Source organism: Elephas maximus, chromosome 4 (assembly GCF_024166365.1).
Source record: "Elephas maximus indicus isolate mEleMax1 chromosome 4, mEleMax1 primary haplotype, whole genome shotgun sequence".
Lineage (NCBI taxonomy): Eukaryota > Metazoa > Chordata > Mammalia > Proboscidea > Elephantidae > Elephas > Elephas maximus.
In genome coordinates, this window is record NC_064822.1 from 6,824,749 (window position 1) to 6,842,872 (window position 18,124).

Consider the following 18,124-nt stretch of genomic DNA (forward strand, 5'->3'; position numbering starts at 1 on the left):
TTTGAATAAGGGGGTTGGGTTACCGTATTATTTTATGGGTTGCCAGTTGCCGGAGTCAATTCTGACTCACAGCAACCCCATGCGTGCCACAGTAGAACTGTGCTCCACAGGATCTTGCATAGCTAATTTGTCAGAAGTGAATTGCTAGGCCTTTCTCCTCAGGTTCCTCTGGGTAGACCGGAACCTCCAACTTTTCAGTTAGCAGCTGAGCGCATTAAGCATTCGCACCACCCAGGGACTTCTGTTGTGCTATAGAAGTCGATAATCAGAGCTGAATTTGGGCATATACTGGTGGAACCCCCAAATGACCTATCCCTGGCTCCTTTTCTTTGTTGTCCTACTCTGCAGAAGGCACAGGGAACGTCCAGAGGAAGGCTATTTAAGATGCGTTCCATATTTGGCTTTCTAGATAAGATTCATTTATTTATTGGTGATTGATTTAGATGAAATATCACACTAAAAAAACAAATGTATTGACTGGTTTTTCTTTCCATGGTAAATGATTATTAGATGAATTCTTTCCATCTCAATATTGAAGTTTTCTAAATAAATGACAGTATCCTTCCAAGTGAATGAAATACTTGTAAAGAGCAGTTAAATTAAAGAACTAGTATAATGTGTGTACTGTAGAATGTTGCTGATTGAGAGTAATTATAACCAGTAAGGATGTATTCTGTAACAGTTTAAATAACTACCAGTCATTTTACCCATACCAGTTGCCGTTAAGTCGGTTCAGGCTCGTGGCGAACCCATGTGTATCAGAGTAGAACCGTGCTCCATAGGGTTTTCAATGGCTGATTTATTTGGAAGTAGATTGCCAGGCCTTCCTTCTAAGGCACTTCTGGGTGGACTTAAACCTCCAACCTTTCAATTAGCAGCTGAGTATGTTATCTGTTTGTACCACCCAGGGACTCCTTAAATAGCTAGGCCAGTAAAATTCTGCATATTATATCTTCATTTATTAAGACTGGGAACTTAATTTTTTTTCTCTTCTCCCCGCAAGCACTGTGTGCCTCCTGAAATACCAAAAAAAAAAAAAAAAATTCCTTTGGTATTTCACATTTCATACCATTTTTATAACTTCCTTTGATTATCATGAATATTTCCCACGGGAAATTTTATATTTCCTTTTCAGATCCTCAAACCTAAGGCTCTGTTCGATTTCTTGCACCTATAGCCATGAATTTTTTTTTTTTTATAGCCATGAGCCTGTGCATCAACCTGGGTCTCAGCCTTTCTCTCTGTTCTGAGGTGGGATCTACCTGGCTCAGCTTCAGCCCTAAGTCAACACAGCACATCTTAGAAGCATAAGACAACTGTAATGACTTTCTTCATGCAGCTGGATCCCTGGAGCTCCTCTGTTCCCCCCCTGTTCTCTGTTGGTATTATTGGCCTTTAAAATGCCCAGAATTGAATGTGGTATTTGTCTTCTTAAGGAAAAGAAAAGGCCAGGTATTGGCAGGACTTTAAGGGGTGAGCAGTCTGTAATGGTGGGTAAGCCCAGGCCTTCCAGACATTGCCTTCTAAGACTGGAGGAACATGAAAGATGTCGAGGGTTCATCTTATCTCTCCTCGTGGGTTGCACTTCCCTGCAAGCTGGCACAAAAGAACCAAGAAAAACAGGCCCCACTGGTGGGGTTCCTATGTGAAATTCTCAGATAAGCTTCATGGTGAAGCCAACCTAAACAATTACTTGATCTAAGGAAAAGAATATGTTCTTAACTAAAAAAAAAAAAAAAAAAGCTTTTCTATGTGTGGCTTCAAATGATTATCCAGTTATGCTCCATATATTTATATTTTCATCTCAGGCAAGCCCAGAACACTAAGTGGTAGCAGAAATTTATTTTTAGTAGAATCAGATTCTTAAATGCTTGAAAGGACCTGAGGGGCTATCTAGTCCGATCACCCATGTCCTGAAGAATTTCATCTATAGCCCATTCAGTGGGAGCCCTGGGAACACAGTGTTGAAGAGTTCGGCTGCTAATCAAAAGGTCACCAGCTTGAATCCACCAACCGCTCCTTGGAAACCCTATGGGGCCATTCTACTCAGTCCTGTAGGGTCACTACGAGTCAGACTGACTCTGTGGCAATGGGTGGTGCCCATTCAAGCTTGCTAAAAGAAAAAAAAAGAAATTAATGTGTTTTTCTGCTAAATCCAGAAAAGGTAGGTAGAAGTTTAGTGAATCAGAATTGTAAGAAATATAAAACTTTGGGAAAATCATATTTTCATTCTTCTGAAGAAAGTTAGCAGAATACCGTAAAAGTATTTTTTTAACCCCTTGAGGGAGGATTGGAAAAAAAAAGTGCACACGTCACTTGTACGGGTGCATACTGATTATTCTGAGCCATAATGTGCTATTAGTCTCAAATGCTTGCTCTGTGCAGGAGTCGGACATACAAAAACATAGTGCAGTTGATTACCATTGGGGTTTATATAGACCATTTTCGATTTAATCTACTTTCCTCTCTCTATTTGAACCTAGAATTGAGTGAGATTAGATGGTGGGCGGGGGCAGAGACTGTGTGTGTCAGTGTTTCAGGTCAGCATCCAAAATTGCTATTCTGATGTGGATCAGAGTTACCATTTTTATGTGAAGCTTTCAAATGGTACATTATAGGAGCAATACATGAGGGCACGCAGCATCCACCCACATCAAGGACGTCGGAATTTTCAGTGTCCACTGGTGTCTGTCACCGTTCAGACAGGGTTGCTGTGTACACGCCAGACAAGTTTCAAACTGCGTGGTCTGGCAGTTTTGAAGAGCACATTTTTTGCTCTGGGGCTTTCAAATTACGATATGAAATTATTTAAAGCATAGGAATTGGTGTGTTACATTACATGCTGCATAAACACAGCCATTGCTCCTAAATGTGAACATGCATGCAGTCTGTAAAAGGTACAGTTATTACCACCGGGACAGAAAGCAACAAGCCCCACTAAAGGAATTTCTTAAAACTGCTGTCATAAAATCTGTGCACGTTATGGGTTTCATTAACATTTTACTCCCTGAGGATTCCCAACTGTATAATAACAGAAGTTCTTTAAATTTTAAATACCAGGGACAGGAACAGCCTTTCACCCAAAACAGATGTGAGACTATCAACTTTGCCTTCTTACTGGTCCACAGTTAAGAAACTGGTTGGTAATTGATAGCTCTTAATGTGTTGTTGTTTAGTTTATAGAAATGGAAACTTAATATTATTTTTCCCATGAAATGACAAGTTAATAAGCGATAGACAGGCTTTTCAACCACAGTTCCTTGCTCTTGATTACATCTGAAGTTTAAAAAAAAAAACAAAAAAACCCGAGTATAGATACTGTTAAAAAAAAAAAAAGAAGCTAAAATAGGTAGCCAAAGGTCAATGACACAGTGTCCCTGTGTGAATGAGCTAATTTTGGTCTTGTTTTTCCTCAGTCTTGTCAACTATAATTTGGGGTTTTACCCTTGTGTTTCCTTAATTCCGTTCTTATCAGTGGATTTTGATATTCGATGGTGCAGCCTTCTAAAATAACATCTGTATTTATTTAGCGAAAAACAGTTCTCTTTTAAAAGCTAAAAATAGTGAAGCTTAAGATAAATACTTGGGGAGGGCCCTGATGCTATTTTCCTGCATAAGGTAAACAGGCACATCCATATTTCTGGAAAACAAAAGAACTCAAGTCTGCCTAAATATCGACAACAAGCAGTTGAGATGAGACAAAACCCAGTCAAGTAATAAGTTACTTTTTCTTTCAAAACATCCATCAACCTAATTATTTTTTAAAAGTTACTTTATTAGGAATTTGAGCATCTTCTACACCAGTGGTTTTCAGTCGAGGGTGATTTTGTCCCCCAGGGGTCATTGGGTAATGTTTGAAAACATTTTGGGGTGTCACCACCTGGGTGTGTGTGTTTGTGTGGGTGTACATGTTTTTTTACTTGTGTATGCTACTGGCTATAATGCACAGCACAACCCCACAACAAAGAATTAGCCAATTCAGAATGTCAGCATTGCCTAGAAACCCTGTTCTGGAGTCCGGGGTGATGGAAACGTTTAGGCGCTCAATTGCTAACCAGCCAAAAGACTGGTGGTTTGAACCTATCCAGAGGCACGTTGGAAGAAAGGCCTGGCAATCTGCTTCCAAAAGATCACAGATTTGAAAACCCTATGAAGTCTGTTCAACTCTGTACATACCCTGTTGCCATGAGACAGAATTGACTCGATGGCAGTGGGTTTGGTTTTGTATTGGTTCTAGGCACAAAACAACCATTTGTTAAACATAAAGCTCCTGCAGTGATTGTTCAATTTAATAGATATTATTTATCAGCAGTTAAGTAGGGAAAGGCTGAGGTTTAAACATGCTTGCTTGGTGACCACAAACAGTTTCAGTTTTCAGACCCAAACCAAACAAAACCCACTATTGTCAAGTCGATTCTGACTCATAATGACCCTATAGGACAGAGTAGAACTGCCCCATAGGGTTTCCAAGGCTGTAAATCTGTACAGAAGCAGACTGCCACAGTTTTCTCCTGCAGAGCTTCTAGTGGGTTAGAACCTCTGACCACTGTGCTACCACGGCTCCTTGTCTACAGGATAAAATACCAGCCTCAAAATGGACAAAAGTCAATTTCCACATGTTGTTACAACTGAGTAGTATCAAGGTCGTGGCAGCAAGAATGCTAAGGTTCTAGTCTAGGTTCTGTCATTAACTTGCTGTGTGATCTTGCAAATCACACAGAATGACACTTAGACATAATCTCCGCACCTATTCAAAATAAGGGTTTTAGACAAAATGATATTTGCATTCCCTTTTAGTCATTCACTGAAATTTGAGATATCTTAGAAAAAATTTTTCCTCTAGAATGTGGCTGTGAATGTTGATTCCAAATTGGCACAGGCATAAAACAATAAAACTCAAAATCATAAGCAAAGTGGAACTTGCATGCCACCCAAATTAATGTATTTCCAAGTATTCTATCTAAACGGTCGCGGTGCTTCCCATATTGCCTCTCCAGTGATACTTCATCATAGAAATCTAAGCAGTTCCTTTGAGGGTCACGTTTTCTTTAGGGCGTGTTGATGTGAAGTACTAATTAGTAAAACTGATGGATATTTTACAACTGAATTAAGTGGACAATTGAACCAAAAAGACTAAAGTCACCATGATAATTTCTCCATGGCAGAAGAACCAGTTAAAAACATCCAAATATTTACCTGGCACATAGGCATTCCATTTTCCCTGAGTCATATCCTTCTTAAAAAATAAACAATCCGCTCACAAAAAAAACTGGATTTAACCTATCTCTGTATGTTTTTCTCAAATGATTTCATGCAATGTGAAAAACCAATGCACTAGAGAAACCATTAGGAAAAGTTTCTCAGGACAGAGTAGCTTTGGGACCACAGACTTTCTGGGTGGAACAGACCTATGATATGTTAAACAATAGGATGTAAAGCATCTATTTGAGGCAGGAAGTAGAAGTCAATGCAGAATCGGGCTAAAATAACAAAGGCTCACCTGGTGGAATTTTTGAAGCAAATTGTCTCCCTTCCAGATGAATGTTTTAGCTAAAACAGCATGGTAATATTAGTTGCAACAAACACACACACACACACACACACACACACACACACAGAGCACACCTGGGGAATAAACATTCAATTGAACAGCTGTATTTTCCCTAGATTTGCCAGCATTGTATCTTATACGCATCATTCCGCATTTGGGTAACCCAGTAAGTTCTTTCTGTCAGTTCTCTGGTTACAGATTTACAAAGTATCGTTTTATTGTAATTTTGGCAATTTACTAATGATCTAAATGAGTTAATACGCTCCCTAAATGTCTGGTTTATAACCACAGAGTGTTTACAGTCAGGATAACCCAGCTCTAAGTATGTTCTGGATCAGTCCGTTTAGCAGATGGACCCCATTTTGAATCCAGCATTAAAGATTATAAACCTGCTAGAAACTGGCAATTTTATGAAAAATCAAGAATTATTTCAACTTTATAAGGAAAAAGGTTATATATGAAATTCATTGAACTAAATGACATTCTAAAGCATTTAGATATTTACTTCAGTCATTTTTTAGCTTGAAAAGTATTTTCAATTTTGGGAGACCCTAACTTAAAGATGAAGACAAGAGTTTCAAGGGTCAAATTCTTCTAATTGAATAAGCAAGCACTTACCCACAGTTTGATAAAACTTACAACACTGTCAGAGGAAATATTTCCAAGGATTCATGAGTCATTTGAACCCATCTGGCCCTTAAAGATGGTCCAGTCATCCCTTTCTTAAGGCCCAATGGCTTTATATAATTTTTTTTTTTTTTTAAATCTCCATTCTCAGCAAGTTGTAACTGACAATTCAAGTTTTGAATCTCGGCAAAGTCACTTTGGGAGTTGCTGGCAGCAACGAGCCACAGTCCTGGATTGAATGTTGGGGGCTCCTATGGGTAATAAACCTTGAAGGATCTTCTAACTTCTTGAAGGCCCCCTGGATGTAAAAAAAAGACACTGGAGCCGTCAGGAAATTGGGTATTTGAGTGAAAATCTGTCTTCGTGACCCTAAGGCCTTAACTACTCACCATGCTTTGTAGTCTTTATATATTTGGCAAAATTCCTATCTGTCCAGCTTACCTCAATCAAGAGAATATGAACTGAAAAACTCAGAATTCGAATGTCAAAGAGCTATGCAATACAAACATCGACTGCTCCCTGGGTCTCTGTCAGATCTGACCACAATTTATGATTCATCAGCTATCTACTGTCCAAACTTATTATTCAGTGCCTCTTTGCTAATCCAAATCTCAGGGAAGAAGTCCACTTCAGTTGTGTAATGCTGAATTTCCCAGAAGTTCTATCTTTTCCCAAAGTTGGGACTTCGGTGAGCCATTTACCTCTCTGGGCCTCAGTTGTCTCCCATAAAGATGGAGATACTAATCTCTGGTCCACTTACCTGATCTTCTAAAACGCAAACGGGGGTGGTGTGTATGAAAAAGTGCTTTAAGAAAGGAAAAGTGCAACAGGAGCATAAGGTTTTGTTGGCTAGAGATGTATCTCAAAATTAATATTAAAATCCATAAAGCCACCTAATGGCTACTTGGACTCGACTAGCTTCATGTGCTGAACATTTAACAAGAGCATTTATTTTCTCTGACACCATAGTTCTGAGCGAGTGGATATGATTGTGTGTGTGTTGTTGTGGGTGTGTTTTGATTTAGTTTAGCTCACCTCCCTACCAAGGGCTTTTGCTATTGGTGTCTGCTTTTAAAGTTCCTTCAGTTTTTTTTTTTTTTCAGTTAAGACAGTAAATAAGTGGTAATTTTGGTAAAGGATAAGACAGTACACAATACTGGAGAAAGCAACACAACTTGATCAGGGTAAAATCATAGAAGCTTCATAGACGTATCTGAACTCCCTGAGGAACTGAACTACTGAGGGCTTGGGACCGTAATCTCGAGGGCATGTAGAATTGGCATAACATAGTTTATAAAGAAAATATTCTATATCTTACTTTGATAAGTAGTGTCTAGGGTCTTAAAAGCTTATGAGTGGCCATCTAAGTTACTCCACTGGCCCCACCCAGTCTGGAGCAAGGGAGAATGAAGAAAACCAAAAACACAGGGGGAAAGATAAGTCCAAAGGACTAATGGAGCACAATGACTACAGCCTCCACCAGACCGAGTCCAGTTCAACTATAGATGGTGCCCAGCTACCATCACCAGTCACAATAGAGGGTCCCGGACAAAGCTGGAGAAAAAAGTAGAACAAAATTGAAACTCACAACAATAGATCAGACTTACTAGCCTGACTAGAGAAACCCTGAGAGTATGGCTCCCGGACTCCCTTTTAACTCAGTACTGAAGTCACTCCTAGAGTCAACTTTCAGCCAAAGATTAGACAAGCCCGTAAAAAAGCAATAATAACACGTAGTTCAACGACATATATGAGACTAAATGGGCATGCCAACCCAGGGGCAAGGATGAAAATATAGGAGGGACAAGAAAGCTGGGACAAATGGAAATGGGGAACCCAAGGTCGAGAAGGGGAGAGTGTTGACACGTCATGGGATTGGCAACCAATGTCACAAAACAGTATATATACTAGTTGTTTAATGAGAAACTAGTTTGCTCTGTAAACTCTCACTAAAGCACAACAACAAAAAAAGGAAATATAAAGTTCTTTCAGTTACAGAAATGTTGAAGACTTTAATATTATTCAAGAGAAATAAATAGAAGGCAAAGGGAAAGTTAATTAACTTTAGCTTTTCTCTTCTGGAACGTGCCTTCTCCTCACACCTCAGAATTAACATCTGTACCAGAAAATGTAGTGGAGAGAAAAGGAACTTTTGCTTGAAGGGGTTGCTACTGTCTTCTTACAGAGTGTCTTCATGGAGGTTTCCTTTCCTCTGCGTGATTAATCCATGAGAGGGCTAGTTTACCACACAGAACAGGATGTGGTTTAGAAGCCACTTTCTGCTCCTTTGAAATAAGGGAAGGCATAAATAATCCAGTGCCAGTATTTTTCTCATGGGACACAATGTCTCAAAATTTGGAGAAGAACACAGAGCTTTAGCCTGAGTTAATTTCTCAAGTCATTGTATTTCTAAAATCACTGGAGGGTGTGGTAATTGATTAGTCCCTGGTGCCATTTTTATTTCATTAGATTAACAAAGTTCATATCCCACCCAAGCATTATGTCTCTTGCTTTTCTTTTTTTGTCTTCTGGCATTTTAACCAGGGAAAAGTCACAACTGTTTTGAGAAAAGCACTCCCAAGGGCTTTCGTTAAAGTTAGAAGTAGAAGTCTGTTTACAGCGTGGTGAACACTGTCATTAATAAAACATTGAAATAATTAACGAGTTAAATTCTGCTTTGTGTGTGAGTGGCTACGTTTAGGATCCATGAGAGGATGTCTCCTGAGCAGACCCAGTGTGCTATATATTTAGTTGGAAGATAAGAGAAGAAAAATCTGAGACTACATGTCTCTGGCAGTCGTAGTATCATAATCAGCTAGGGCCTGAATGGAGTTAAGGTTATATTCTCTTTATTTTATGGAAAAGGAAACTCAGCCTCAGTGAGATTAATGGCATAGACTATAACAATGTGTTTGAAAATCAAGAATGTCTATGTTGTTGTTGTTCATTTCCTTGGAGTCGATCCGCCACATGGTGACCCCATGTGTGCAGAGTAGAACTGTGCTCCTTGGGGTTTTCCAGGCTGTGACCTTGTGGAAGCAGATCCCCTGTCCTGTCTTCCGAGATGCCTCTGGGTGGGTTCAGACAACCAGCCAGCACCACTGATAGACTGAGTCTTTACTTTGAATCCTTGATTGTTTAACCAGAAACGATGGAAGAAAAAAGATTAAACTGATAATAAGATTAGCATCTCCAGGACACACAATACAGAATGGGATACTCTGAAAAAATGGATAAATTTCAAAGTGTGACAAACTTTGTCATTGACAATGAAGAAGTTTTAGCAGCTCAGGATATGGAGTGGCCTTTTGAGCGGGATACGGTTGTGTGCAAACCCGGCAAACCGGAACTTCCCTTCATGCTCCTTCTCACTAACCTGCTCCTTGACTTGTTTTTAAGTGTTCTGGCAGACAACAGATCTCACAGGAAACACCAATGTGGACATTCACATCGACCGTTAATGATGCATTGTTTTTTCACGTCACTCAGTAATTTCCTAGACAAAACAATGCGAGCCCAAAGATTATTCCTGTCTTAAAGGGAAGTCAGCTGCCAACATTGCCTTATTAATTTAACACATGAGAGTATTTGTTCTTGCTGTTGCTACAGCAGTATGTTTTGGGGGGCTTGTTTCATGCAAAATGTGAAAAAGCTGAAAAAACAAATGCTGTCCCTATACGCGTGTACGTAAAAATGGAAATGTATGTGTGTTAATATTTCTGAGATCAGAGGTGGGTACCTCTTGCCCTCTATCTAAATTATGCTTTATTTGTTGGTTATAAAACATTCAGCCAATGAAAACAAAAAGCCAACCACTTCCAAGGAGTTTCAGAAATGCTGGAAACACACAAAATTATTCGTAATTCGGTGATCGGCGGATAATAACAGCTACTGTGTACTCAGACTCAACAAGCATGTAAATGAGCCCACTGAACTCAGGCAAAAAAAAAAAAAAAAAAAGATAATTTTTACCTCAGGGTGAAACTGACGCTGAGCTTCTCTCACATTCGCCTTTCAAAGGGATCCAGGAGCAAGGCCCCTGCGTTCTGGGTTTAGAAACAGTCAGTACCCCACCTGTCTCAGCGTGAGCCTTCTCAGCAGGAGGAAAAGTTGGAAAGGAGGTGACCACTGAAGGTTTTGGAGTCAAGCAGACCTTGGTTCCAAGCCAGGTCACTTACTGTGCCCTTGGGCATACTTCTAATCTCTCTGAACATCAATGTCCTTAATTAGGAAATGGAGATAACTGTACCTCCCAATATTGAAATGAGGTTTGCTATGGGGATTAAATAAGAAATATGTAAAGTGCTTAGCACAAGTCAGGCCACATAATAAGCACTCAATAAAATTATTCTATCAATGGCATAATTATCGCTAGTGCTGATCACCAAGTTGTTCTAGCTCTTCTCCCTCATGCATATGTTCAACTGCGTGTCGTAGTGGTTAAGCGCTATGGCTGCTATCAAAAAGGTCGGTAGTTTGAGTCTACCAGCTGCTCCTTGGAAACTCTATGGGGCAGTTCTACTCTGTCCTTTAGGGTCTCTATGAGTCAGAATCGATTTGTTGGCAACGGGTTTGGTTTTTGGTTTTTCTGTTGCCACTTGGTTCAGTGGTAGAATTCTCCCCTTCCATCCAAGAGACCCGAGTTTAATTCGCAGCCAGTGCACCCCCATGTGCAACCACCACCCATCCGTCAATGGAGGCTTGTGTTTTGCTATGCTGCTGAACAGGCTTCAGGGGAGTGTCTATACTACAACAGACTAGGAAGAAAGGTGTAGGGATCTACTTCTGAAAATTGGCCAGTAAAAACCCTATGGGTCACAATAGTCCGATCCATAACCAATTATGGTTATGATGCAGGACTGGCAGCGTTTCTTCTGTTTTGAACGGGGTTGCTATGAGTCAGGGCCAACTTGATGGCAGCTGGCAACAACAACTGCCCCTTGGAAGTTAGGTGTGCCTGTGATTTCCTCTGGCCAATCAAATGTGGGTGAAGTGTCTGCAGCAGAACTTTAAGAGCCAGTGTGTGATTCACCACTGTTTCTCCCTCTGCCTTGGTGATGGCCAACATTTCAGATCATGGCTGCTCCCTAAGCCTGGGCCCTGGAGTGACCCCTAGCCAAGCAGAGATGGAGTGTAGCATGAGCAAGAAGTCAATCTTCTTGTTTTGAGGTTTAAGTCAACTAGCTTATTATGACCATATTTTATCATTGATAGAAAGAGTTGAATAGACCTAGATTTTTTTCTTCTGAGGCAACCTCAATTACGCCCAGCTCCTAAGAATGATGTAAATCCTGTCCTGTTGACAAATGGTTTGTGAGAGCCCATTCTGTGTACATGTTTCTACTGACCTGGAATTGTCTTGGACAGAAGAATTGCTATAGCTGCAATTTCAGAACTCCTGCAAGATCACTGTCCCTAAATTATTGAGTGCTCCACACATTACCAAGAATAGGACTACATTACTGTTCTAACATGCTTAGCACTGCAAAATGTAAGTTTTCCTCCAGAGGCACGTCTGTCAATCATACCGAACTGCTTTTTGGTTTGGAGATGTGGAAAAACAAGTTACCAAGAGCTATTTTGACACAGGCAAAATCATTTCATTTTTGACTTGAGCTGGATTCAGCAATCCCAAGGTGAAAGTCTCATCTTTTCTCACTCTCTACACATTTCTCAGTGTTATCATTTAGAGTTTAGCATGAGTTCAGTCTCCTGTAATAGGCCATTTCACTTAAAGTGTATATTTAAACTAATATTGACCTTTCCAAAGTAAAATGAAATTCGGTATTTGTGCTCAAAGGACTGAAACAGCAAGAGATGTGGAAAGTAGAGGATTAATCATCTTGGTTTTTTTCTTGCTGAGAAATTCTCTGTGGGAATTCATCATTTTATATGCCCACCAGCCAATGTAAGGCAGGTTCTGCCTACTCTACTGAAAGAGAAGCCTGGATTCTTCAGCAAATACCTTTCATATAATTTGCTCAAAGTTTAACTTATAGACCAGATATGGATGTTTCATTTGGCAATGGGTGAAAAAGTCAAGAAAGTGAGCATTAGGCTTTGGATGGGAGAGTGTCTAGGTGTCAAGGTGGGGGAAGTTTAGGAATTGGAAGTGGTGGTGGGGTTGAGTAGGGGGAAGATTAGACTGCTGGAAGTACTGATCGTGGTGAGGCAGAGGAAGAGGAATCAGTGGGGAAAGTAAGGGTTACAGCAGGGAAAGAAATTACTGGGTAGTACAAACAGTTAACGCATTGGGCTGCTAACTGAAAGGTTGGCAGTTTGAGCCCACTCACAGGAGCCATGGAAGAAAAGCCTGGCAATCGACCTGAGACTCAGCCATTAAAAATACTATGGAGTACATTTCTACTCTGACACACACGGATCACCATGAGCTGGAGTCGATTCAATATCAACTGGTTTATAGCAAGGAAGGGAGTGTCAGAGCAAAGGAGGAACACAACCACACCAATGAGGATACAAATTGGCACACATTCATACATACGTGTATACATAGTTGACAGAGACCAGTGTCCTCAATTAAACCCCTTCTTTGGTACATGTTATATAGACCTATGAAAGGAGCCCTGGTGATGCAATGGTTAAGCACTCAGCTGCTAACCGAAGGTCTTTGGTTCAAATCCACCAGCAGGTCTGTGGGAGGAAAGACCCTGAGATCTGCTGCCATAAAGATTTCAGCCTAGGAAACCCCAAGGGGCAGGTCTACTCTATCCTATATGGCTGCGATGAGTTGGAATCGACTTGAGGGCATACAAAGACAACACCATGTAGACCTTTATGGAAAAATAAACCCCAACTCCTTTTTTCCCTTCTCCTACCCTGAACAAAAAGTCCTATATTTGTAATAAATTATTTCATACAGGTCTACACATAGGGTTAATATCTTTCACAAGGAAGTGAAAATATGCTAAAGTGGGAAGTAAATAGAAGCATTTGTCATTGTCGGAAAAAAATCCAGATCCTTCCATTGTTAAAAAAATGAGACACGTGTGCTCATATTGTGTGAAGAGTAGTATACAACTATCTGAGAAGGTAAATGGATGTTCAGGAAGTCGCCTCGGCCAGCTCTCCTCTGACAATGCTGCAGTTATGGCGCCTGGTGTCCACTGTATTTCTCCTTGGAGGGCACAGGGCATGGCACTGCTTCTTTTTAACAGTATTTTCTGGATTACCAAAATCTTCTCAGCACAAGCATACCAGCTGTTATGCTACATACCTGTATCCACTCTCTGTAGGAATCTTCTCCAGGAGTCCACCCATTCTCAGGGTAGTTCAGGCGGGATCGTTCTGCAGACCAGTTGGTGCTATACTGGGAAGAAGCCGTGATCTGGTCAGAATGAATCTCTCCTGATTCCATGCCCAGAGCTTCCATACATTTAAAATCTGAAGGGCAAAAAAGAAAAAAAGGTCCAAAGAGATCAAAGCATAGGTGACATAAGGATAAAACACATTTTTCTTTTTTAAACTGGCAGATTAAAGAGTTCATTCTAATGTTAATTTAAAGAAGATGATGGCAAGGGACTTATAGGAACTTAGCACTAATACTTGCCTTTTCACGGCAATGGATTTTAAAAAGGAGATGATGAAGATTACCCCAGTGATTAGTTGCGTTACAAACTGGACCTAGGTCAGCAGAGACACTACTTGGGATTTATTAGGAAGTGATACAAATGCTGAGGTATTTTCGCAGTTGACTGTATACAGAGATGTCATGTGGATGCACACCGACTGTGTTGACATAGCATTTTAGTACTGAATTATTTCCTGCCATATCGTATACAAACTGAAAAAGAGCCTATGCACACTTAGAATTCATATCGGGTAGACACTACATCTTGACTCTCTGCCTTTGAGACTCCTTGCAGTCGGCACCAAGACCACCTCTCTGGCCTGGTCATCATTATGAACATCATTAGTTTATCATGTTAAAACACAAAAGTATCCACCAGGGGTAACGCGCAGTATCATATGGCTCCTAAGAGCACTGCACTTCTACAGCGTAAAATGATAATGCTCACAATGACGACCACCAATCAAAACATGTTTTCCATTACGCCCTGTGTGCTCAGCTTGATGATATTGGGAAATGAGCAATCAATTTTAAGAAAATGTTAATCCAAAGTAGCAAAAGCGAAAAAAAGCTTTAGAGATTAAATGGAAGGTTCTCAGCCATCCAGAAATGCTCAACAAACCAAAATGGCAAAAATGATGACTTTTCTGAATTTTTTTGTCACGACAGAAAAGGTTTTATGGTGCTATACTTTTAAACTTAAGTTTGTTGTTTGCAAAATGAAAATTATAAGCACAAAAACACATACTAATTAAAAGAATAAATTAGCTACAAATTAGATCTTGAAATGTAATTGGCCTTTTTTTTTAATAAGATCTGGTAGAGAAGATACTAATATAACTTGAGAACAGGTCTGCCAAACACTCCCTTGTCCTTTCCTTATTTTATTTTACAACCTGGGAGCTTGAACTGATGAAACATACAAACAACTTACTCTGTGTTCTCTGTTTTTTTCTTTAGGCCCTTAAAAGAACTGAAGACCACATACATTTTGGGAAAGAGTTGAATTAGTTGAGTATTTTAATAGGATCCAAAAATACATTACTTTTTTTTTTTTTTTAATGTTAAGGAATAGCCGAAATTAAGATGTGTTTCTTTTACATGGACACCCACTTTCATTCATGTAAGAAAGAAAAACAAAGATGGCTTCCTCCAGGGTCTTCCACAAACCAAACCACCATGTGCTCATTGTACATTCTGACTGACTGCTATGTCAGTGAGCTTTCTGCAGATTTGTCCTTTTCCTCTGGGATGAATGATTCTCAGCCTATTCCACATTCAGGGGAGCAAGGCAGGTGGTCTGGTCATAGTTCATTGTTTCTACTCTTTTGCCATTTCCCCTTTTTCTGCCATGATTTCAGAGGCTTACAATCTAACCTTCTCATCCACAATTTTGTTTAGAAAGCACACCAAATAGTTCTTCACATTGATATTCATAAAAACCATTTTAAAAGAGAAACAAAAATAGTTGGCACCCCAATTCACAATCGCTTCTTCAGCGTTTCATGCAGCTGCAGGTGTGAGAGGAGAAATGATGGGGCATGTTTACCACAAGGCTTTGCAAGATGAATAAACACTGACCTTCAGAGACACTGCTCTGCAAGACACTATAGTTTGCTGAGAAGCCTTCTTTTGCTATCGCGCTGTCAGTATAAAAAACCATGGATAGGATGCCTGATGAAGAGCGGATTCGACCTGGTGTTTTCTGTCCACAGTAACGCCCGATGTGAGGGCCAACTGGAAAGAGAAAAACGCAGACAATGTCAAAATGTTTTTCTCCTAAAGCAGGTGAAAAAATAACATTCACAAACTGGGGTTCCGGCAGAACCCAGAAGTGTTTTCTACCCCAAAGCAAGTGTTTTCTCCCCTAGTGACTCAGTTTGCACCGAGCATGTTGGACCAGGTGTGCAGAGGGGATTTCAGAGTACGCTCAGGTGGGCAAGGACAGCGGGACTGCATTCCCCAGTCAGCAGGAGGGTTTTCAGGGACAGAATCGAAACGCTCGGTTCAGTTGCAGAGAATGGGATCTGGCCATCAAGTGACACCTTGGCATTCACCTCTGTGGCCAACACCACCCACAGCTCATCATTGAAGGACCCCAGCCATGCTGTGATCATCACCAGGACCTCCTGGACAGACCTGTCCTCAGTTCTGTCATAGCAGAATATCCTGGGGAAGGATAATGTCCCAAGAATAGAATAGTCCCAAGGGTCTGATCAAGTACTGGGTAACCCCAATTTCCTTCCTCCTCCCACCTTTTAGTCATGGACTCCTATTAAGATAAGCATCACGGATAACCATCAAGGGTAATGGATTATTCCCTACTCATACTGTGCTTGGAGCCCTGGTGGTGCGGTAGTTAAGAGCTATGGCTGCTAACCAAAAGATCGGCAGTTCTGATCCACCAGCTGCTCTTTGGAAACCTTACGGGGCAACTCTGCTCTGTCCTATAGGGTCACTAGGAGTTGGAATCGACTCAACAGCAGTGTATTTGGGGTTTTTGGTTTTCATGGTGTACTCTGAAGACTAATTAGTAATTGTACCAATTTAAAATTTCTAGAGACACAGATACAGATGCCAATAATTTACAAATCACAACTTTCAATAAAAAAGAAGTAAAAATGTATCTTTCTGACTTGTTCCCAGTTTTTTTTTTTTTTTTTTTTTTTTGAGGTTTCCTAAACCAAACCTAAGAGCTGGCTATGTTATGCTTGTGTCCAGTAGCCAAGAGAGGGCCCAAAGCAGCCATTTGACTGTGCTCACCATGAAAAAAGTAATTCCCAAGGCAACAGACCATTTGGAACACTGACTAATTTGTGCTAAGGTCAAACTGTGATTTGGCTCCAACTAGCCCCATCTTTGTTGAGAAGTGCTTTTAGACAGACATTGGCAATTACTAATTGTAAATTGCCTTATGGACAGCGCAGAAGCCTCCAGGACTTGGAGAATCTTTCCATTTCCCTGTCTGGATCAGCAGTAAGACAAAAAAATAAGTCCTTTTTTCTCTGGGTTTTTTTCATTGCACATATGGTGAAAACATACCAGATGGTTTGGACTTAGAAGGACAATCTGGTGTGGACTGTTTTCCCCTCCAAGAAATCCATGGTTCTGTGCATTTCAACTAAGAGTTATTGCTTTGTTTAAGAAGCACAGTAGGTGGACCTTTCCCTGGAAGGATGGGCTTTCAACAGTGCCCCACTCTTCATGTTTGTTCCAAGGTCTGCATGTGTAGCTTGGATTCAGAAGGCGGCTGATAAGGCCTAGGAGAAGCTACAAGTGTAAATGAAAAAGTTAACCCCACAAGAACAGATCTGAGAACTGATCTCCCTGGAGTCCCATACATGAACTGAGTCCCTGGTAGGCAGTTCATCCTAAATCAAAACCAAAAAACAAACCCGTTGCCATCAAGTTAATTTGAACTCCTAATAGGCCCGTAGGACCGACTAGAACTGCCCCACAGGGTTTCCAAGGCTGTAATCTTTACGGAAGTAGATTGCCCCCATCTTTTTCCCGAGGATTAGCTGGTTGGTTCAAACCATTAATCTTTCAGTTAGCAGCTGAGTGTTTAACCACTGCACCACCAGGGCTCCTTAGCTCATCTTAGCACCCCAATTTTTAGAGTGTGCAGATCCTGGGCTTAGATTTTCAGTTCTTGGCCAACCTTCTTTGAAAACAAAAAACAAAAACCAAAAAACCCTGATTTATCTAGTAACTTCTCAAGGCATCCAAATTAACTGATTTGACTGAATTCAAATTTTTTTCTCTCTACTGCAATCCCCTTGTTTTCCAGCAATCCTCACTCTCCATGTGTAGACTCTGCTTTATCATAAAGGAAGCCAGGAGAATGACCCAGTAAGAGGAACTGATAGAGACAATCTGTAGGGTATCACCTTGTAATGGTAAACAGCTGTGCATTCTGGGAAGGGGATTTTGTTATATTGGGCTTCCTTGTTGGCAGGAGAACGCATCTCAGAAGACGAAACTCTTGCCGTTTCTGCTTTTTTTTTTTCTCGTCAGTTTTAATCTTAGCCTCATATTCTTCTGCAACAAGTACTAGTTCTTCGCCAGCTTTTCTTCATTCTGAACGTAGCCCTACTGCCAATTCAACACTTTTTTTCTTTCCTACAGAGCTCAAAGTTGCCCATAACATATGCATGAAAATATCTTGCTAGTGCCATAAACTCAAGTCTTTCCTTTCCTCAAAAAGAATTTTATAGCTCGTCTGAGATTTTATTTTATTTTTGGTCTGCGGTTTTAAATGTGAGGTTTAGAGTCCATTCATACGTCCTCATTTTCCCTCCATTTAAATGCCATTATTCTGGTTTCATGATCTTTCTTTTTCTTTAGTTTGTGCGCAA

The 18,124-nt window shown here is 40.4% G+C and overlaps 1 protein-coding gene across 9 annotated transcripts in view; it reads right to left on the reverse strand.

Moving 5' to 3' along the window:
* Window positions 1–18,124, reverse strand: part of NRP1 (neuropilin 1) — a 188,652-nt gene that overhangs the window by 83,477 nt on the left and 87,051 nt on the right. For all 9 annotated transcript variants that reach the window (XM_049881642.1, XM_049881641.1, XM_049881649.1 and 6 more), the window contains 2 exons: window positions 15,348–15,503; window positions 13,413–13,579 (listed from right to left, as the gene is read on the reverse strand). In XM_049881642.1, coding sequence (XP_049737599.1) covers window positions 13,413–13,579; window positions 15,348–15,503 — 323 coding nt within the window. The remainder of the gene's footprint in view (window positions 1–13,412; window positions 13,580–15,347; window positions 15,504–18,124) is intronic.